Raw genomic sequence first — 22,834 nt, 5'->3', positions numbered from 1 at the left:
TGGAAGCACAAACAGTGTGGATTTCTGTCACTTGCTACCAAAAAAGTGTGACTAAAATAAACTGTTACAACATTCTGGCCATGGTCTTCACCTTTCTGTGCCCCCACTCTTGCCTTATAGAAACCAGATCACAGGGAATAAGAAGGAGGTTTTTGTTTTTTAAGAAAGAGGTTTTTGAAAAATGAAATCACTGTGATCAAATGAGAAGTCTGGTAGGATGGGTCAGATAGAACCAAGTGGCAAGTAAGATAAGGACTGAAAAATACCCATGGAATTTAGAAGCTAAGACACTGGAGAGCTTGATGAGACAAATTTTTTCAGGAGGTCAAGTGGAGTGCAGACTCTGGACTGATGAGGGTTGAGGAATAAAGAGATGGTGATGTCATGGAGACAGTGAACTATGTTATTGAACTGGAACCCCTTTTAGGTTGTTGAATCATCCTTTGAGGGTTTAAGATAACTTTAAAGGAAGATAAAAATAAATTCCTTTCACATGGTCAATAAGCAGATGAAAAGATTCTCAACAGCTGCCAACAGGAACATTCAAATCAAAGTCACAATGAGATTATCACTTCACATCCACTAAGATAGCAACAATAAAAAAAGACAACAGTCAGGCAGCTGGGTGGCTCAGTCAGTTGAGTGGGGACTCTTGATTTCAGCTCAGGTCATGATTTTGGGGTCATGGGATCAAACCCCACACCAAGCCCCATCTAGAGCCCCTCATTGGGCTCCATCCTCCATGGGGAGTCTGCTTGAGATTTTTCTCTGTCTCCCCCTCCAACTGCTTGCATACTCACTCTCTCTGTGTGTAAAATAAATAAGTGAATCTTTAAAAAAAAAAAAAAGGTAAATGCACCTGAAAACACTTAAAAAAAAAAAAAAGACGATAGAAAATGTCATCAAGAATATGGAAATATTAGAACCTCCAGACATGTGCCAGTGTGAATGTAAAGTGGTGCTGCCAATTCAGAAAACAGTTTGGGAGTTCCTCGAAAAGTTGAATGTATAGTTACCACATGACCCAGACAGTCCTAGGTATAATACCTGAGAGAAATGAACACATTTGTCCATAGAAAAACTACTACAGGAATGTTTGTAGCAGCACTAATTATAATAGCCAAAAAGTAGAAACAACTCCATGCCCATCAACCTGATGAATGGGCAGACAAAATAGGTATACTAATACAATGGAATATTCTTCAGCCATAAAAAAGAAGGAAGTACTGTTACATGCTACAGTGTTATTGAAACTTGAAAACATATACTAAGTGAAAGAAGCCAGTCAAAAGACCATATATTGTGTAATCCCATTTATGTGAAATGTCCAGGTGAGGCAAGTGCGTATAAAAAAGGTAGACTAGTTGTTGCCAGGGGTTGCCAGGAGGGAGGAAGGGGAATGACTGCTAAGAGGTTTCTTTTCCGGGTGATGAAAATGTTCTAGAATTAGAGGTGATGGTTGCATAACTCTGAATAAAGGAAAAATACCACTGGAATGCAAATTTTTAAAGGGTAAATTTCATGCTATGTGAATTATATCTCAACTTAAAAATCAAAATAAATTCTTCAAAATTGCAGCGCTCTTGGAGGCCCCTTGCCTTATAAAGAGGATGCCGGCAAACCCAGCAACACCCCAGATCAAGCACAAGGTGAGCCACTCCCCCAGGCCAGAGACCATGAACTGACCACGCCTCCAGGAGGAGGAAGTCCCGGCTTAGAGGCCGCTGACTGGCTGAGCTTTAGGAGGGGGAGGGGCTAAGAGGGGTGCGTCTGGTCTCTCTCGCCGGAGCGGGGAGGGCCGAAGCCTTCGCTCGCGAGATTTTGGTGGTTCCGCATTTCGGGTCGGCACGGTGGGGGAGGCGAGCGCAGCAACTGGCACCGGCTCGATCCTCGGTTCAAAGCCCCGGCGCCGGGTGCTTTCGCTGGCCGCGAGCTGAGGATTGTTCGCTTCCTCGTGGTTCCCGCGCGGGCTCCGAATCCAGGGCGCGGCGGGGGCCAGTGGCCCCTCCCCTCCGAGGACAGAAGATGAGCTTCCTCTTGTGAGTGTGGTGGGGCGGAGGGCCCGGAGGGCTGAAGGCCGAGGGCGAGGGCGAGGGCGGGGAAGGGGGCGAGCAGGCGTCTGAGGCCAGAACGGGGCCCCGGGGTCGGGGTCGGAATGGCCGACGTTTGCTTTGCTCGCCTCCCGCCCCCTTCCCCCGAGGGCCATGCGAGAGGCCCGGAGGTGGGCCCGGGCAGACGGAGATGAAAGTCGAGGCAAAGGAAGCAGAGAGAGAGAGAGAGGGTTGCGGAGTAAAGAGGCCCCGAGGCCGGCAGTGCCTGCAAACTTTTCCGCCTCAGCGCCCCTGAGGGTGGAGGGACGACCCGGGGGCGGAGCCCCGAGCCCGGCCGCTGGGGCTCCCGAGTCCTCGCAAGTCTGGAGCCTTCTAGTACCGATCCGTGCTGACTTAGCTTTTTACTCCATCGTATGCCAAGTTTTATTATCTTCTGTATTAAAACTACCCCCGAGGAAAAAGGCTACCCCAGGAAGACGTGGTTTGAGAAGCTTGAAGTTAAGCTGCGGCCTTACATGCAGACTTCTCTCCTGTTCGGATTCAGCCCGCTTTGTGACTTTGTGTAGATTTTAGTTAGTTTGTACCCTCTACACCCATCATGGGGCTCAAACTTAACAACCCCGAGATCGGGACTGTACTGACTGAGCCTAGCCGGGCACCACTGTGACTTTGTGTAATTAACTTTTCCTGGGTAGAATCCTGTTTTAGAGATAAGGCCTGGGGCCCAAATGAGGCTTAAGTGGAAACTTTTGTAAATTCTCTGATGATTCTTAAGTGCGTTAAGGTTTGGGAGGCGTTGCTCCGGCAGCACCCTATTATTTTCAGGTGGCTCTCTCTACCTGGTACATCGCTTAAATTTTTGTGTTGTGTGATTGAGGACATCACTCACATATTTGACATTTTCGTTAAATTTTATTCAAGTTCGTAGTGTTCCTTAACCAGAATTTATCCGTTTCCTTATTGTGAGAATGTTTTGCTTTGGGAGGCACATGATGCTCAGAGACTGGGTTTTTGTCTTTGCTGGCAATGTATTTAACACAGGTTTGCTGTGGGACTTTCATAGGCCAGTAGCGTAGCAGCTAGTGTTTCTTATTATACTAATAAAATACTTCAAGCCAGAGATGGATTAAATACACTATTGTTTCAGACAAGGAGAGATGAAAGAAAGAAGGCCCAGATTTAGTTGAGATGTACCTTTATAGGTCATGGTGCTAAGGAGAGGTGTTGGGCTTAGCCAACCCAGAGCTGAGGTCCAGCAAGTGAAGGTCCTTGTTGCCAGGGAGCAATGGTGCTGGTGTTGACCTACAAGTGAATTTCCCTTCTGGGCTGGGCATTTGACTGGAAGGGCCATTTGCCCCAAGGTTTTCAGAGAGCTGTTTATTTTTTTTTTTTTTTTATGATTTTTAGTTATTTATTTGACAGACAGAGATCACAAGTAGGCAGAGAGGGGGAGAGGGAAGCAGGTTCCCGGCTGAGCAGAGAGCCCAATGCAGGACTCGATCCCAGGACCCCGAGATCATGACCCGAGCTGAAGGCAGAGGCTTTAACCCACTGAGCCACCCAGGCGCTCCTACAAAGAGCTGTTTAGATAGCAGTGTCATCTTGCCCAGACCGAACACTCTAAAGTATTCCGCACAAATTCTTGGTATTTATAGTTAAAAATGCCTCCTTGCTGTAGTTGCTTCTTCATAAGTTTTCACTGATAAGCCCCAGGGGGCCCCTCAGCAGCTGAACTACTGAGTTCTTACCGGTGCGAACAGATGAGATGATGACATCCTGACACAATTTTCTTCATTCTTATATGAAAACAACTTTTCTTTTTGTCTTTGTCATAAACAAGTGGGTTAAAACAAATTTCACTTGTCTTAAAAAGTGGATTTGAAATCTTACCAAACTCATACACAGCAGAGAAATTTGGATTCTATGTAATATTTTGCTGTTATAGCACTACTGAGAATATCCTTGTTCAAGTCGTTTTTTCCCGCCTTTCAGTTGTTTTTTAGAAGTATGGGCTACACAGAATGATTACCATGTCTGAAAGTTTTTCTGATTTAGATTGTAATTGTAAATCTCTGTATTACTGGAACAGTCTTTCCCTCCACTCCCCAAGTCTTTTTCCTATGAGTTAATGTTTAGTTAGTGGTTTGTTTGTGGATGCCCAGTTGCTTAGTTACTTTTTGGATCGAAATGTGAGGCTGTTTTTTTTTTCTGGTTGACAGGCATTTGCGTTTTCACTTCTTGGCTGTTACGAATGATGCGGCTGTGAACTTTTGTGTTCAGATTTTTGTATTGGATGCATAGGTTCATTTCTTTTGGGTAAATACCAAGAAGTGGAATTGCTGAGTTATATGCTAACTATGTTTAATCTTTTGAGGAACTGCCAAACTTTTTCAAAGTATGACAGCATCTTGCATTCCCACCAGCACTCTTTGAGAGTTTCAATCTACCCACACCATAGGTAGCACTTGTTAATTGTCTTTTTGATTATAGATATCCTGAATGGATATGAAGTGTTATTGTGATTTTACTTAGCATTTTCCTAATGACTAACAATGGTCAGCATCTTTTTGTATGCTGTTGGCCATTTGTATATCTTCTCTGGAGTAATGCCTGTTCAGATCCTGTGATCATCTTTAAATTGGGTAGTTGTTTTTTTGTTGTTTTTTTTTTTTTTTTTAGTTGTAAGAATTCAAAAAATATATATATATATATATTTTTAAAGATTTTATTTATTTATTTGACAGAGAGAAATCACAAGTAGATGGAGAGGCAGGCAGAGAGAGAGAGAGAGAGGGAAGCAGGCTCCCTGCTGAGCAGAGAGCCCGATGCGGGACTCGATCCCAGGACCCTGAGATCATGACCTGAGCCGAAGGCAGCGGCTTAACCCACTGAGCCACCCAGGCGCCCCAAAAATATATATATTTTTAAAGATTTTATTTATCTGAGAGAGAGAGAGAGAATGAGAGAGAAAGCACATGTTGGGGAGAGAGGAAGAGGGAGAAACAAGCTTGTTTGGGAGAAACTCCCGCTGAGCCTGGAGCCAGACTTGATCCCAGGATCTTGAGATCCTGACTGAGCCTAAGGCAGATGCTTTACCAACTGAGCCACCCAGGCACCCTGGAAGTATTATTGTAGATGAAGATCATATTGACTCTTGAGACATTATTTATTTCATGTTAGTTTCTTTTTCTTTCTTTTAAGGTTTTATTTTTATTTATTTATTTATTTTTAAGATTTCATTTATTTATTTGACAGACAGAGATCACAAGTAGGCAGAGAGGCAGGCAGAGAGAGAGGAGGAAGCAGGCTCCCCGCTGAGCAGAGAGCCCAATGCGGGGTTCGATCCCAGGACCCCGGGATCATGACCTGGGCCAAAGGCAGAGGCTTTAACCCACTGAGCCACCCAGGTGCCCCAAGGTTTTATTTTTAAATAATTTGTACAGCCAGTGTGGGGCTTGAACTCAACCCCAAGATGAAGAGTTGCGTGTTCTACTGACTGAGCCAGCCAGGTGCCCCCTTTCTGAAACTTTTTCTGCATTTAGAAGATGGGCTTCTGCTGGACATTCGGTTCTTCATTATGTTTATGACTTGATATCTTGGCATGTGAATACATGTAGCTCTAACTTGTTCTTCTTAACTGTGTACTATTCCACGTTATGGATATATCAAATTTATTTATTCCTCTTCTAATAAGTTTTGGGATTGTTTCCAGGTTCCTCTTTGTTCTTTTTGGAAATTTAATTTTTATGGTTAGAAATCCCTCCATTTTTTTCTAGGTTTCATATCCTGTTAGCTTCCTTAGAGAAAAATCATTTTTCTCAGTAACCGGTTGTCTCATTTATTTTCCCTGCTAATAACTTCAGAATGTTAATGTCACTTCTACTGTGGTTTGCTTTGATGGCATCACAAATCTTTTGATTAAAAAAATGGATTTTTTTTTTTAGCTCTTCAAAACTTAGGACTGTCTCTCTTCCCCACCATTGTCTGTAGGTAGAAATTGAAGCCAAAAGGAAGTCACAGAATTAGTGGCAGATCAAGGACTAGAATCCTGGTGCACCATACTACTTCATGAGGCATAGTAAAATTGCATTCTGTATGAAATTGTGTTGCTAATCCTGAATCTTTGTGAGGAAAAACATTTAAAGCATTCTTTATTTGTGATTGTCACCCTCTCCCTGTCCTGGCACTTTTCAGGGAGTATTTTTTAATTTTCAGAACAGTTTGTATGCCTAAAATTATGCCATTCTGCTTTCATTCCTAAAATAAAGATTGATATACTTTTACTTTCAACCTAACAGCAGCAGCCGCTCTTCTAAAACATTCAAACCAAAGAAGAATATTCCTGAGGGCTCTCATCAGTATGAACTCTTAAAACATGCAGAAGCAACTCTAGGAAGCGGGAATCTGAGACAAGCTGTTATGTTGCCAGAGGGAGAAGACCTCAATGAATGGATTGCTGTCAACAGTAAGTTTTTAAGAACATTCAGCTTTGTTGATTTATAGGAACGTTTTGCTAAAATCTTTTTGTTAATCAAATTTCTTTTTCAGGTATAACCATTTAGTATGAGTTACCTATAAAGAAACTCATAGGGATGCCTGGGTGGCTTAGTCCCTTAAGCGGGCTACCTTTGGCTCAGGTCATGATCCCAGCGTCCTGGATCAAGTCCCACATCGGGCTCCTTGCTCCACAGGGAGGCTGCTTCTCCCTCTGCCTCTACCTGCCATTCTGCCTGCCTGTACTCTCTCTCTCTTTCTGACAAATAAATAAAATCTTGAAAGAAAGAAAGAAAGAAACAAACAAACAAACAAACTTACAGGTACAAATATATCCGGAACTGTTTTGTTCTCTTCAGAGTACTTGGTTATGTAGCTTATGTGGCTGGGTAGAGACACGTGAGGGGAAATGTTGAGTGCTTTGGGGTGATTTCTGAGAATAGAATGGTATGAATTATTGGGTAAGGTCAGATAAAACCTTGGAATCAAAATTCTACCGGTCATGGACCATGACTTTGTAGGGAGCCTGCCTCCCCAGTCGCACCCCCAACTCCCAGCAGCTCTCACCTGCCTGCGTATACACAGACATCAGTTGCAGTTCATATGGGCAGTCACGTGATTGTTATGACTTTGGAGTAATTGGAGGAAATAGAGAGATTGGGAGAAAATGGGAGGGACCCTTGAGCTGAAAGCCGCTCGAATTCAAGAAAATGAGGGCATGACGTGGAAAGATATATACTGAGGCTAGAGATTTGAATACTTGAGCCTGTCATCTCTGAGGTGAGATCAGTACCAGCTGACAAGATTTAAATCTGTTAGGGACTTCAGATGTTCTAGGAATTTTTAAACTTCTTGTTTTGTTTTGTTTTTTTTTAAGATTTTTTTTATTTATTTGAGAGAGAGACAGTGAGAGAGAGCATGAGAGGCGAGAAGGTCAGAGGGAGAAGCAGACTCCCCATGGAGCTGGGAGCCCGATGCGGGACTCGATCCTGGGACTCCGGGACCGTGACCTGAGCCGAAAGCAGTTGCCTAACCAACTGAGCCACCCAGGTGCCCGAGGAATTTTTAAACTTCTTAATGAAAAATTTCAAACATAGAAAAATAGAGAAACTAATACAGTGAATTCCCAGGCATCCATTGTCCAGTTTTAACGGTCATGGCCAGTTCATGCTTCTATATCTCGCTCTGATTAATTTTTTTTTCTTTTCGTGTTTTGATTCCTCCCTCCCCTCTCCACCTCTTCCCCACTCTTCCTATCTCTCCCCTAGTTTCTTCCATGCTGGCAGTGAGACACGGCCAGCCCACCTCACCCTGATTGTTTTGAGGTGAATCCTAAATACATTCTTTCTTTCTTTCTTTCTTTCTTTTTTATTTTAAGATTTTATTTATTTGAGAGAGAGAGGGCACAAGCAGGATGGACAGAGGGAGGGGGAGCAGCAGACTCCCCACTGAGCAGGGATCCCGATGTGGGACTCAATCCTGGGACCCCAAGACCACCATCTGAGCTGAAGGCAGATGCTCAAAACGACTGAGCCACCCAGGTGCCCCAAACATACTATTTCATCTATAAATATTCCATATCTCTAAAAGACAGGCACTCCACCCCCCCTTTTTTTAAAAGATTTTATTTATTTATTTGACAGAGATCACAAGTAGGCAGAGAGGCAGGCAGAGAGAGAGGAAGGGAAGCAGGCTCTCAGCTGAGCAGAGAGCCTGATGTGGGGCTCAATCCCAGGATGCTGGGATCATGACGGGAGCCAAAGGCAGAGGCCTTAACCCACTGAGCTCTGGCACTGGCACTCCCCCTTTTAAAGGTAATGACAATACTTCCATTACTTTATGTTAGCAATATCCCTGATTGTTTTCTAAATGTTGTTCTTGTTTAAAAGATTTTATTTGTTTATTTGATAGAGACACAGAGAGGGAACACAAGCACGGGGAGTGAGAGGGAGAAGCAGGCTTCCCACGGAGCAGGGAGCCCAATGGGGGGCTCGATCCCAGGACCTTGGGATCATGACCCAAGCCGAAGGCAGATGCTTAGCAACTGAGCCACCCAGGCGCCCCTAATTGTTTCTTTTTTTAAAAAAATTATATTTGGTTTAAATCAGATTAATAAGGCTTCTGTGTAATGTTTCTTGAATCTCTTAATGCGCAGGCTCCCCCTTGTTGCAGTCTTTGTTCCTTGCTATTTTTGTTGTTGAAGAAACCATTTATTTCCCATTGTGTGAATCGTGTTGATTGTATCCCCAAAGCTTGCATTACCACGTTCTGTTCTTCCTTTTACTTCCTGTGAATGTTAGATCTAGAGCAGCACTGTCCAGTAGAACTTCCTGCCATGGTGCAAATGTTCTGAATCTGTACTGTGGCCATTTAGCTTTTGAAATGTGGCTTGTGTGGCTGGAACTGAATTTTAAATTTATTTTTAACTAAGTAGCCATTTGTGGCTAGTGGTTCCCACGTTAGCACAGATTTGGAACTTTGCTCAAATTCGGGCTTAATTTTGTTTGTTTGGAAGGCTGCTTTATATGTGGTGACATATACTTCCAAAAGTGTCCAGAATGTCCTCCATACTATCCAGCTGTCTTTTTATGTGGTATTATTCAGTTGTTGATAATCATTTCTTTGATCAGCACTGTCCGATAGAAATATAATGTGACACAGCTACAAATGTTATTTAAAAATTTCTTGTAGCCATAATAAGAAAAATTTTGGGTTTTTTTTCAGCATGTTAAAAAGCCATTATTTGCATTACTAAGAGAAACAAGGTGCATAACTACGGGATATGTTAAAATCTTTTGTGTAAGACAGGATACAGGTGCTTGGGGGCAGGAGACCAAAAAAAATAATGTAGTGGTTATCCATAGGGGGAAGCTGGGGTGGTTGGGATTAAGAGTTATCACTGTATGTTTTTATAGATCTTTGTGAACCATGTGAAGCATTATATTTTCAGAAAAGACCTTCCCCTGTTTTTTTTTTTTTAACCTTAACTCAAATTAACATCTGTTATTCTGAAAGCATCTGTTGGCCTTCCTGAGCCATCAGTTTTCCTTTGAGACCTTCTGTCTTAGACTGTTCTCCACCTTTTTAGCCTCAGTATCCCTGTATTCTCTAAAAAATTATCAAGAAACACAAAGAGCTGTCAATTATGTAGGTTTTATCTAGTGATACTTACTGTGTTAGAAATTAAAACTGAGAAATTTTAAATACTTTTAAATATTTAAATAAGGACCTAATGATTACTTTATCTTATAGCACAATTACCAATATGTCTGTCATCTGTTATTCCGAAGGCATCTGTTGGCCTTCTTCAGCCTTCAATTTTTCTTGGAGACTTTTTGCTTTAGATAGGCTGTTCTCCAACGTGACTCACTAAGAAGAAGGTTTATAAGTGAGGGAGTTTTATGTAAAATTCCTTTTGACGAGACGGAGCTTTTTAAAAATCTATTTGTTTTTTAAGAAATGCGGAAAAGCCCCAGGTGGTTTTTAGGGACTCCTTTAGACAGGGAACTAAAACAGTTTTTAAAACTTTCCAAGGCTTATGTGGATGTCTCTGCGGAGGAACATTTGACTCTGATAGATTCACTACTTACTCCCTTCCTCTTCCATTTCTTCCATATTTAGCAGAAGCTCCTCTTGGAAGTGCTCACTGACTAGCTCAGCCCCTGGAGATGCTGCCTTTTCTCTTAACTCTTATATTCCTCTCAATTTTTTCCCTTTGGATAGCTGGAGTCTCCAGGACAAGGGACATTATCCTACCATGTCCTTTCTGTGTCCTCAGTTTGCATTAGGCCTCAGGTTTTTTATGATTTTTATGATAAGATGTTTTAAATGCCTCTTGATACAGCTGATAGACCTTGCCCCTTACAGGATGTTCTCCGATGCATTTTGCTTTTTCCCAACCCAGATGGTATTGTCTGGTCCAGATTGATAGGAAGCAATGGATTTTTTCATTCCCTTGGATATAATCAAATTATATATTCTACTGATATAATAATCACCATTAAGTTAGAAGTATTGCTAAGATTTTATTTTCTTGCTGTTCTGTGCTGGCTAAAAACTTACTATATTAAAGCAAATATAGATTAAAAGTTAATTTAGGTGTGACAGCTTAATAAGAGAAGGGAATTTGCAGTATCCCTGGATCATTGAATCTCTTACAGATTTATTTAAGAACTTGAAGGCATTGTCCATTTTTCCTTCAGCTGAGAGGTCTGCATTTTATTGTGTTTGCACAAACATTTTAACATAATTCTGCTATTATGTTTCCAGCTGTGGATTTCTTCAACCAGATCAACATGCTGTATGGAACTATTACAGAATTCTGCACTGAAGCAAGCTGTCCAGTCATGTCTGCAGGCCCCAGGTACCTATACTGACTATTAGATAGGTATTCGAAGTACTAAAGAAAGCTGATCACTCATTGATAGAAATGAAACAATAAGGCCTTTTTGTTTTTATCTGTTTACATAAGAGCAGTTCAATCTTACGAGTTCTTGAATGCTTCCTTAATAAGCTTTTAGTTATTATTAAATACTTTGGTCTGTGGTACTTAGTATTTAATTGTATTATACTGAATAATGAATGTTCAGTTTTTTTTCTTGTGCTTAGTGTTATGTCCAAATTGTGCCGCTTTAATTTTCTGGCTTAAAGATGTTAGACTAAAAAAATTTGACTAAAATCTGGGTGGCTCAGCTGGTTTGGCCGACTCTTGATTTCTGCTCAGGTCTTGAACTCAGGTGTCATGGGATTGAGACCCACATCAGGCGCTGCAGTCGGCAGGGAGTCTGCCTGAGGTCCTCTCTCCCTCTGTCCATCCCCCTGCTTGCACGTGCACGTTTGCCCTCTCTTTCACTCAAATTAATAAGAAGAAATTTTGAGTGTAAAAAATTTTAAGAAATTGTGAGCACACAAGCAGAAGGAGGTGGAGGGGCAGAGGGAGAGGGAAAAGCAGGCACCCCACTGAGCAGGGAGCCTGAGGTACAGAGCCCAGTGCAGGGCTGGATCCTGGACCCTGGGATCATGACCTGAGCCGAAGACAGATGCTTAACCAACTGAGCCAACCCGGTGCGCCCAGGAAAGAGTCTTATTATGTAGACTCTGTTGTTGGTACCTTGATGGGCAGCTGTTGCAGGATGTGGGGGATCCATTTGTCTCTGACCCAGTCCTTAGCTCCCTCTACCATGAAGATACAGTTCCCTTATCTTTAAACATCCATTCTGGCACTGTCAGCTGCCGCATTATCCTCCTTTTCTCTTCCAATTAGAACTATCCTACTTCAGGATAATGCTATAGGGAACTCTGAGTAACCTCCAGTAGAACTTGAAGTCATTTACTAAATTATATTTAACTTCTATTGATAAAATGTAGACCTACTTTGATTACAAATTGTACATTTGTTACTGCTTTTGAAAACTATCAGTAAAACCTTTTTCTCTCCAGATACGAATATCACTGGGCAGATGGCACTAATATTAAAAAGCCCATCAAATGTTCTGCACCAAAATACATTGACTATTTGATGACTTGGGTTCAGGATCAGCTTGATGATGAAACTCTTTTTCCTTCTAAGATTGGTGAGTTAATGTTGAATATTTTCCTTTTTAACTGATAATATGTTGTATTATTTTTAATACTTTGTTACTTAAAAAAAAAAAGTAATGATGGCTGACAAATTCCTCTCTAAAAAGATTGTAAATGCATACCTCCTCCAGACATGTTTGTGTCTGTCTGTATTTCTTCACTGATAATACTGGTTGGCTACTTATTTTTTAATCTTTTCAATTTGGGTAAATAAGTTTGTTTGAATGTACATTACAAAAATGCTGATGGCATTGAGATTTTTTTGGTTTATTGATCATCGTGTGTTTTCTATTCCTGTCCTTTGTCTATTTCTTTGGTAAGGATACTAGCTCTTTGACATATATGTCATATGTATCTTTCCCTAGCTTGCCTCTTGTCTTATTTTGTTCATGAGGTATTCTTGCCATATGTAACTTTCTATTAATTTTTTCCTTTGTTGTGTGGATTTTAATATAATGATTAGAAAGGCTTTCCCTACTTCAAGATAATAGAAATATTTGCCCTTGTTTTCATTTAGTATTTTTGTGGGTTTTGTTTTTACATTTAAATCTTTGTTCTTGCCAGAAATTGTTTTCTTAAGGCTCCCTTAATTTTTTTTCTAGTTATAAATGTGAATCAGTTTTGTACAGTACCATTTATTGAATGCACGTGTCTCTTCTTCCTGGGTTATTGTATGTGTACACCAGATTGCCATGTAATTTGGAGTCTTTCAGTCTCTTTATCTGTTCCTGTAGGAATTCCACACTGTTTTAATTACCATGGCCATATATCTTTGAGCATCTTGTAGGGCTAGTCTCTCTTTCTTGCTCTTCTTTTTCAGAATATTCATAGCTCTTCTGGGATATTTATTCTTCCAAAGAACTTAGAATCATTTTGGCAAGGTAAAATAAAAGTATTTGTGAGATTTTGAGATTATTTCATTCAAGTTGTAGATTAACATAGACAGTCTCGTTCTCTTGACAATACTGGGTCTGCCCAAGAATTAGGTACATTTTTTCATTTCTTCATCTTTTCTTTCTTATTTCCTCTTGTAAAATTCTGTAGTGCACTTTATGTTAATCCTTCAAGTTTAAGTTTATTCCTAGACATTTTATGGTGTTTTTAAATTGATGTCTGGCTTACAAATGGTTATTGTTTAATACATAGGAAAGCTGTTGATTTTTATATAAAATTTTGTATAAGTTGACCGTCAGATTCTGATTGTTTCAGCCGTTCTGGATTGGTTTCCTTGAGTTTTTCAGGTACAGAATCACATCATATTCAGATAATATTAATTTTTCCTCTTCCTTTCTGATACAGATGCTTCTTGTGTAACTCTTATCTCATTGCCCCAGAGTAGTGCTGAGTAATGGTGATGATGTGGCAGACCTCTTTTCTTGTTGCCTTACTTTTATGCAAGTGCTTCTAGTACCTCAGCATTAAGCAGGAATCTTGCTTTTGGGAAGTGTGTAAATTTTTAAAAATCAGATATGATTGTTGAGTTTTACGATATTTTTCCAGTGTCTGTTGTCGGTTACCATAAGGTTTTCTCCAGTATCTTTTTTATTTAGTGTTTTCCTGGAAGAGTATTTTTTATTTGCTAATATTTTGATCAAGATTTTGGCATCGGTATTTATGGATGAGATGAGATCAGTCTTTTCATTTTCAGTTTCAGTGTGTCTTAGGAACATCATGGATTCTTGGATTCTTGGATTCTGTCTTATCTGTTTGGACTGCTAATTAAAAAACTACCAGAGATTGGATGGTTTATGACAACAGAAATTTATTTCTCAGCTTTTAGGACTGGAAGTCCAAGATCAAGGGGCCAGCGTAGTTGGGTCCCTGTAAGAGGCCACTTTTGGATTGCAGACTTCCGACTTCTCAGTCTTCACATGGTGGAAGGAGCCCACAGAAGTTCTCTGGGGCCTCTTTTTTAAGGGCATTGATCCCATGCAGGAGGGCTCTGCCCTTGTGACCGAATCACCTTCCAGAGCCCCATGTCTCCACGTTAGGATTTCAACATAGGAATTTTGAGGGGTAACAAATAATTCAGACCATAGCAGGTTCCTTTTTGTGATCTAATCAGTGGCTGTTTTGGGAGAAAAGCTTGTATCATGCTAACACCCTGTCTGTTTGCTATTGGTCAGGTTTTTTATTATTAAACCGTTTCCTTTCTCACAGATTCTTTATTGTGTATTGACTATGCTTGGATGTTTCTGTTCAGCTCAGCTTGGAAAGTGCTTGGTTTAAGACAAATTACTTCTATTTCTTTAATGATTAAAGTCTTCCAATTATGGAAAATAAAGAATACTTAAAACTTCGTTCCCTTTTCTCAGCTTTTCATTCATTAGTAATCCATCCTAATGTTTCAGAAGCCTTTTCCCCCTCAATTAGGCTATTATTTACATCTTACTTCTGCCAGTTATTCATTCTTACTAGATAGAATTGTTAACTCACTTTTATTAGCTGGAGGCATATATTTATAAATTCTAAGAGAAGGAGTTTGACTTAAAAATCCAGCTTTTCAGTATATGAGTACAAGACACCAGTCCAGAAAAACATGCCCACAAGCTCCAGGATAAAGTTAGAAAATGCAGGTTGTTAGGGACACCTGGCTGACTCATTCAGTAGGGCATGCAACTCTTGATCTCTGGAGGTCTTGCGTTCAAGCCGCACGTTGGGTATAGAATTTAACTTAAATAAAGTTTAAAAAAAAACACATGCCAGTTGTTAGCCAAGATGGGATGGGGGGGATCAGAAAAAATTTGCTTGCAAGAGCAAAATAGACTAAATTTTAGGCTTTTAAGGGCTGGTTAAGAAATAAATTAAAATGCAGGCAAGGAGAAAGTGTTTTAACCTTTTTTTTTTTTTTTCTGAAAGATTGAAGAAAAGGAAATGTTTCTTGAGTAGTGTTGTGGAATAGCCTTTAAGGCTGTCTAATCTAGGTTATTTTGGAAGCTGATGCCTTCTTAATGTGTTTATATACTGTACTCAGTGCCACTTATATTGTCTTGCTCCTGTCTCTATTTCCCAAGACTTTGATCTTGTCAACTGGAATTCTCAGGAACGTGACCAGAGGTTACCAAACCCTCTCCCCATTCTTTTTTAAGGAAGTGTTTATTTTCTTTGCAAAATAGGTGCTCTGCCTCCCTTTTCCAGGAAGTTTGTCCCTATCTTGTATTACAGGAAAATGAAAATAGCACTTTAGAGAAAAGATAAAAAGTTGGGGACTCCTAAAACCAGAAAACTGGTTTTTCAGAGTAATGCAGATAAAATACTTTTTATTTATAGACAGTAGATTATAATGCCTTTTTGTCTTGCTTAGTTGTCATTCGTGGTTGAGTGCGTGTTTTTAAAAAAATTTTTTAGAGTTAGAATTACAGAAATAGAAATTGTTTTATTTATATCAAAATACTTGTTGCATTTAATCTTAGGAAGAAACTCTCCAGTATTAAACAGCTGAAATTATATTCATGTTAGCTCCTTATAAACTTGGTGCCTGTGCCTTTTCTTTTAAGGCAGTCAGAAAAAGTGCTGTGTGAGGATACCCCGTATATTTATGTTTGGGGTTTTTTTTCTTTGTCTTTTTTTTTAAAAGTATATATGTGGAAAACAGGCTTATATTTGTGAATGTGTGTGTTTGTGTGTTGGAGTTGCTTATGGCAGCTTCTAAACTTTCCGCTGTTCAGTTGGATAAAAGACAGTTGATATATATGTGTATTTGATTACAGGTGTCCCATTTCCCAAAAACTTTATGTCTGTGGCAAAGACCATTCTGAAGCGTCTGTTCCGGGTTTATGCCCACATTTATCACCAGCACTTTGACTCTGTGATGCAGTTGCAGGAAGAGGCCCACCTCAACACCTCCTTTAAGCACTTTATCTTCTTTGTTCAGGTAAGTTGAACCATGTTGACTTCTTTGTCCTTTGACTTGGACTTGTTTGTTAATTTTAATAAAGAGTAATTGATAGAGCTATTTTACAGACAGAGAGTGAAGTATAAGCCGATTCCTCTCTTTTCTCTTTTCCATGCTGTTTATTTCGTTGGTTAGCATAGTGGCAATATAGAAAGCATCACCCCTGTTTTGGGCCTTCTGCCTTTGGCTGCCGCAGCCGGGTCTCTGGTTAGGATAGGACAGGGAGCGCTGAAACTCCAAGACAGCTTGTCCACACCCTCCTGTTTCATCACCACTGCTGAGTAGAAGGGATGCTCTGGAAAAACATCTGCAGTTGGATTATTTTATGAGATGTCTGTGCCTAGGAGAGAAACTTGGAGAAAAACTTATTAGTTGTTCTCTTGGTTTAAGCTCCCAGAAGTCCCATTTCAGGCCAAATCTTATGAAGACAACAGCTAGAAACTTCAAAAAGGACCGCCCCCTTCAAAGGTGTAGCCTATTATCTAATGGGCCCTAACTTGGAACTGGAACTTTTTTCTTTTTTTTAAGATTTTATTTACTTACTTATTTATTTATTTATTTAGCAGTGCATGCGCGAACGATCACAAGTAGGCAGAGAGGCAGGCAGAGGGGGAGGGAGAAGCAGGCTTCGCTGAGCAGAGAACCCGATGCAGGGCTCAATCCCAGGACCCTGAGACCATGACCCGAGCCAAAGGCAGAGGCTTAACCCACTGAGCCACCCAGGCACCCCGGAACTGGAACTTTTTAAAAATCAAAATAATTCACATTGCTTGAAAAAGATATTAAAGAATTGGGACTCTTTTGGCAACTTTAGAGATAGATAATTCTCTATGCAAAATGTACATAGGTCTGTCTAGATAACTGTTTTTTGGTAGAAAAGCCAGCAGTCTTACAGTATATATTGTGTATTTCAGTTGTATATGCTGCACAAAGGAGAATGTACTGTGCTTCTCTCTGTTTTCCTTCTGAGATTGTTGCGTGGCATGGATCTCGATAGAGTGTAGGTTCTGAAACAGGTGTATAGATACAGATACGAGGTATATACAGATATAGTGTAGAGAGGTAGTGTAGCTATAGTACAGACACAGACATATGTAGATGGGGGGTTAGTATAGATCTATGAAAGACAAAGGGCCACTGCACAGTAGGTGGCCATGATCATTGTATAGCTTTAAGATCATTTCCATGGAAAGGCAAACATAGACAGTTTTGATTTTAATGTTTTACACAGTGAGGATCATGCTAATACCTACAGTTGCTTCTTCGGTAAGTCCCTTATATTTTAAAAAAATGAGTAAAATAATCCCATTTTAAAATGTTCACAGAGAACATTTCATCATTTTTTTGTATTTCAGAAAACCAGGCCTGGGAATGACATTTATGGAGTTTTAATTTTAGGCTTATTTTTTAATTTTACTTTTCTTCTCTTTTTAGGAGTTTAATCTGATTGATAGGCGTGAGTTGGCACCTCTTCAGGAATTAATTGAGAAGCTTGGATCGAAAGACAGATAAAATGTTTCTTCTAGAACACAGTTACCTTCTTGCTTCATTTGCTAGAGCTATCTCATTGCTATCTGTTATAGACTAGTGATACAGACTTTTAAGAAAACAGGATAAAAAGACACCTGTGTTCGTGTCTACTGACAAAATTGTCCCACAGGTAGATTGGCCCAGTCCTTCAGTGAGAAATTCAAGAGGCAGCCGACTCTGAGGCACTGTTTGACCACTCCTGTTACTGTCAGAGTTGGACTTGCTTGTAATATGTGATGATAACATGTAGTCTGTTCATTTTCTTTTCTTTTACTGAAGAAAATGAGTGCTTCGGGTTATAGCATAATAGCAATTGGGAATTTCCACCAGTACTTTATTAACAAGTTTCCAGAACAAATTACCTAATAACGCAATCAGATCCATTTTATCCTGTTTTTATTTACAAATAGAAGAGGTATTTTTAAGTTTCCTTAAGATTTAGAACATTTGTGTGTTACTTTGGGTAACCTTTTAGTTTGAAGTCAGTATGCTGGTGTTTTTATAGGTAAGACTATATATTATATGTTTATTTTTTCAGAATCCATGATTGCAGTTTAAATCCTCATATGACTTATGTAGTATGGGAGTAACAAGAGTTATTTCTAAAATGATGTTATTTTTTAATCTTTATTTGGGATTTTATTCACATAAACCTATCTAAAGTTTTAGGAGTTTGTATATCAGAAATAATTTTCTTAAGGCATGAAAGGATAGTCTTGTACATTTTTATTTTGAAATGCTTCATTCAGGTTAATTTTAATAGGTAGCTTTTGGCTAAGAAAGAAAACTCCAAAAAATTATGACCAATTCAGGTCTCAGAACCACTATTTTCATTCATGTTGTTTTTTTCAGAGCCCCTGAGATCCTGGAGAGGAGAATGGAAGTACTCAGAGTACTTGGTTATTTTCTTTTGAGTGTCCTTTAAAACAAAAACAAGAATTACTGCTATGTGTTTTTATTGTGACTTGAGACTTCGTTAAGAGTAGTGTAGAAATGTTCAGCCTTTCTCCCAACAAGGATAAAACTTAAGGAAGCCCATAATAAAAAACCTTGGTGGTGTACACATTTTATAACACAGCTTAAAGTTTGGTGTGCTACCTGGTGTGTGTGTGTGTGTATGTGTGTGTGTGTAAACAAAATGGGAGGAATAAGTAAAAGATCTTTACTTCATTCTGTTAGTAGTCAAAGGATGGCTTGAGCCCTAATAGGGGTTTAATCCTGTTTTAATTGTTTTTGAATCAAAACTTGAAATTCGTCTATTTCTATTGGGATGAAAAAAATCTTCCCTTTTAGTGAAATAAAGGTCTAATTTTCATTAGGTTTCTAGGATTTAGTAAACTCCATCCACCTGTCAAGAATGTACTGGGCACAAGTCTATTGCGGACTTGCCCACCTGGCATTGCTTGAAGTTGGTCAGCATTCGGTGTGAGTTCAGAGCTGGGATTTTTGCAGAGTGCTCACTAACTCCCTTGATGGCTTTGATAAAAGGTTAGTTTGGTTAGGGTTTTTTTTGTTATTTATTTTTATTATTCCACTGAAGTATAAGGAAAAAAATAGCTTAGGAACTCCATTTTTATCATAACTGAATTTCATATCCAGATATACAGAATTTTAAAGGAAACAAAACCTTTCACCTATTTTATTTAGGCTGAAACCATACATCGCTTCAGGAATTAAAAAGTGGGATAATCCCTTATTTAAAAAAAGAGAGAGAGAGAGAGAAAGAGAGAAGCCTTCTGAAACATTCCACAGTCCATGTTTTAAGCTTATCCAAAGGTCCCTGTGTGGAGTTCTGTGTGTTTGTGTTGATCATTTATAAACAAGAAAGCAGGTTTCTAGATGCCACCCAGAATGTTAATTGCCTCTCGACTTTGGCTTTAATTACATTTTCATGGAATGAAATTCTGTTTCTCAACTAGGATTGTAGTTTCCATCATTTCTAATATTTCACATGATTCCTAAAGCAGTTCTCACTTTTCTCCATTTATTTTCAGTGATAGAAATCCTCTCTCTCTTCATGACTCCATCCCAAAATAAACCAAAGATGGTCACATGCTAGACATAAATAAAAAATTTGTTGGTAATTGGAGACTCAGAATGTCCTTTTTTAAAATAATAAACATATTACCAGGTTCCCAGGTTAACCGGGCTTTACCAATAGTGCACCTACCCATTAAGTTACCACTACTTGTTCACATCTAAAGCCAGGAGGTAGAGAGCAGGAGAACTGGAGGAAGGGGGAGGGTGAGGCCCTCCTGACTGGGCTAGAGGGCCAGCCTTTGAGGAAAGTCAGAACAAATCAGTCTGTCTTGGACTCTTCTCCCTTGTGAATTACCGTCCTGGGCCCAGGGTCCGATTGCTGCTCCTCACCCTGAGTACAGTCATGGGGTAGAGAGTGCTTGCTAAATTATGTAGGTAGTCCTATGGTGCTTAATTTCCAGGCCTTTAAAAAATACTTTTAGACAATGATGTGCGGGTTTTTTGTTGTGATAGCCAGATGTCTCCATTATTCTCCAGACTGTGAATAAAGCGATTTGTCGAGGGCTACCCGCTAGCCAGTTTCCTCTCGTCTTGGACTTGTAGAGCCCTGGCTTCTGTAAGCTTCTGCCAGCTTGCGAAATGCAAACCTGCAGTCATCGTGACTTTGATAACAAAAGGCAGGCTTCCCTAGTAGCGCAGAGCCAAGAGGAGCCAACCACTGGTGATTTTAACTTCTCCAAACATTTTTGAAGTTTTCTGATGATACTGTTGGCTTTCTCTCGGAGAAGTAAGGTTATACTGGAAGTGGAGCTTCTAGACATAACATCATTACCTCACCAGCAATAAACAGATCAGCCCCAGAGGGTCCCACTCTTAGAAATGTGTTTCTGAGCAGCAGCAGTTCTGGTGCTGGTGGTGCCCGCCTGGTACGGGAGGCTGCTTCCTGTCTGAGAACTCCGGCCTGACAGATGCTGGCCGAGACCCCAGACACAGCCCCTTCGACAGGGACGGACTTCTTCCTGAGGTCAGTTCAGTAAGTGGATTTGATTTTTACTATTGTAGAATTCTGGCAAAGAGGGAAAGTAGTGGTCCCTCAGTCTTCCTGTGTGTTCCGCATTAGATTTTGATATTTCCGACTATACAAGGCTCGGGGGGATGACACTGCATGTGATAGCGGTGACTTTACTGAAGCAACTGCGTTGAAATTCACTTGGGTTTCTCTCATTCTCAAATTCTGTTCCAGACAAGTATTCTGTAAATCCAAATGGATTACCAGTGTGCTATAGGTTTTTAAATAGAAGATTCTATGTTTGATCTACATCAACAGTAGTTTGCATAAGTTAGTCTTGGTTACCATCTAAAATATTTTTAAATGTTCTTTACATGAAAATTTATGTTGTATTTTTAAACCTTTAGGGGCTTTATCTATTTTTCTAAGTCAGTTAATTGTACTTTTAAAGAAAGTATTTTGTATCTACTTTTGTAACTTCATCAGAATAAAATATATTAAAAGAAATGACTGGTTAAAGTATGTGCCTCAACACTTTCTTTTAAAGATTTTATTTATTTGAGAGAGAGGGAGAGTGTACATGTATATTCCCCTGAGCGAGGGGGGACGGACAGCGGGGGCGGGAGAGAGGCAAGTGGACTCCACACTGGCTGGATCTCATGACCCTGAGCCCAAATCAAATCACACACAAAACCGGCTGAGCCACCCAGGCGCCCCTCACACTTACTTCTATTTAAATGTGAAACTTAAAGTTTTTGCTTCTATAGAAGGTTGTCTTTGGTCACCATTTAGTAGCTAAAATGTTTCCTTAACTTTTAGAGGAAAGGGAAGTCCTGAAATAAATATTCCAGGGCCCCACCCCCAAGAAAGAAACTAGGCCTATGATTATAGTGGCTAAAACCCACCCCAGACAAAAAAATTAGTAGTCTCTACATTAACCAACCTGATCTCTTTCTGCATATTCCTGGTTGTGGACTGAGAAAAGGGAAGAGGAGAGAATGGACTCCTGATTTTCTGACCTTGAACTGAGTGCTCATCATTTCTATAAAACACCGCCCACCCCAAATGGCCAGTTTTTGTTCCTGTAGGAGAAAGTTATTTTTGGAGGTCTGAATTATAGGTACCTTATTTTAATGCAAAATAACAATGATAGAATTGTTTTGAGCTTTTTTTTTTTTAAGATTTTATTTATTTGACAGAGACGCAGCAAGAGAGGGAACACAGGCAGGGGGAAAGGGAGAGGGAGAAGCAGGTCCCGCACTGAGCAGGGGGCCCGATGTGGGGCTCTATCCCAGGACCCCAGGATCATGACCTGAGCTGAAGGCAGACGCTTAACGACTGAGCCACCAAGGTGCCCCTAGAAGTTAATATAGCTAAATAATATGAGTTAATACTCCTATTTTGTATAAGATATAAATACACTCTTACTCAGTTTTGGATTTCTTTTTGTTACATTTCAATAATAGGATTAAAATCGCTCACAAAAATGTAAGGATGTCTAATGTCTAAGTTTGAAAGCTCTTTTAAACTTTGTAAATGAGTAGTAGAATAACCCAAATAATCTTCGGGAGGGCCAGAGTCAGGCTTCAAATCTACACAGCCAGAACAGTCTGAACCCTGTCTCTGGCCCTCTAGCCAATAACTCATTGCTGAAGGGCTTGGAATGGACACTATGGCCTGCACCATTATTGTTGGCCACTAGATGTCAGTTTCTGGGTCAGCACCTCCCAAAAGCCAGCTGCATCAGCCCTGACCAGAATAAAGAATTTTCCCTAAAACTCTTCCTTTCCTGTGTCTTCCTTAAAAAAAAAAAAAAAAAAATGTACATGGGTGACAAAAATAAAGAAAAATAAAAACATGGGCACTTCAGATTTGGTAGATCCTAGGTCACATACCCCTGTCCTGGCTGCTACAGAGTGGGCAACTTGCTGGATTTTACATGGAGGTTTAGGATTCACAGCAAAATTCATGCTGGATATTAAAAAAACTTGGACTGGCTCCTTTCCTGAACTTTTTGTTCTCGCTCTGCGAAAAGATAAGGGAGTTGGCATTAGAATGTAAGTTTCTGGGCACACTGTTCAACTGACATTTTTTTGTAGTGTATTTGCTAAGTGAAGGAAGTCAGTTATTGATTCAGATTCTGGCCAGGTTCTTTGAATACACAGGTTCTTTGATGTGTGCTTTGAATACCACTACTTTAGGGGACCTGCCTGTTCAGGGGAGTCCTTCAGCGGGTTGTCTTATTTAATCCTTGCAGCCACCTGTGAACAGAGGTATGTTAAGAATTTTCCAAAG

General features: G+C 40.0%; 1 protein-coding gene across 3 annotated transcripts; it reads left to right on the top strand.

Moving 5' to 3' along the window:
* The first annotated feature begins 1,784 nt into the window (after positions 1-1,784).
* Positions 1,785-21,046, top strand: MOB1A (MOB kinase activator 1A). 3 transcript variants are annotated; one of them, XM_032352494.1, is made up of 6 exons: positions 1,790-2,039; positions 6,353-6,516; positions 10,815-10,908; positions 11,985-12,118; positions 15,836-15,999; positions 17,455-21,046. In XM_032352494.1, the coding sequence occupies exons 1-6, from the start codon at positions 2,026-2,028 to the stop codon at positions 17,530-17,532; spliced, it is 648 nt and encodes a 215-aa protein (XP_032208385.1). In that variant the 5' UTR covers positions 1,790-2,025; the 3' UTR covers positions 17,533-21,046. The 3 variants fall into 3 exon arrangements, with proteins under 3 accessions (XP_032208386.1, XP_032208385.1, XP_032208384.1); XM_032352493.1 differs by having other exon boundaries at positions 1,791-2,039; positions 6,350-6,516; XM_032352495.1 differs by lacking the exons at positions 15,836-15,999; positions 17,455-21,046 and adding an exon at positions 12,728-12,927 and having other exon boundaries at positions 1,785-2,039; positions 6,350-6,516.
* The last annotated feature ends 1,788 nt before the right edge of the window (positions 21,047-22,834 follow it).

Source organism: Mustela erminea, chromosome 7, assembly GCF_009829155.1.
Source record: "Mustela erminea isolate mMusErm1 chromosome 7, mMusErm1.Pri, whole genome shotgun sequence".
Taxonomy (NCBI): domain Eukaryota; kingdom Metazoa; phylum Chordata; class Mammalia; order Carnivora; family Mustelidae; genus Mustela; species Mustela erminea.
This window is presented reverse-complemented; position numbering and strand designations above follow the sequence as displayed.

Excerpts from the sequence above, each read along its gene's own strand:
- MOB1A (XM_032352493.1), top strand. Across the intron at positions 10,909-11,984 it reads GTCATGTCTGCAGGCCCCAG|ATACGAATATCACTGGGCAG; the intron begins GTACCTATACTG and ends TTTTCTCTCCAG. Across the intron at positions 12,119-15,835 it reads TCTTTTTCCTTCTAAGATTG|GTGTCCCATTTCCCAAAAAC; the intron begins GTGAGTTAATGT and ends ATTTGATTACAG.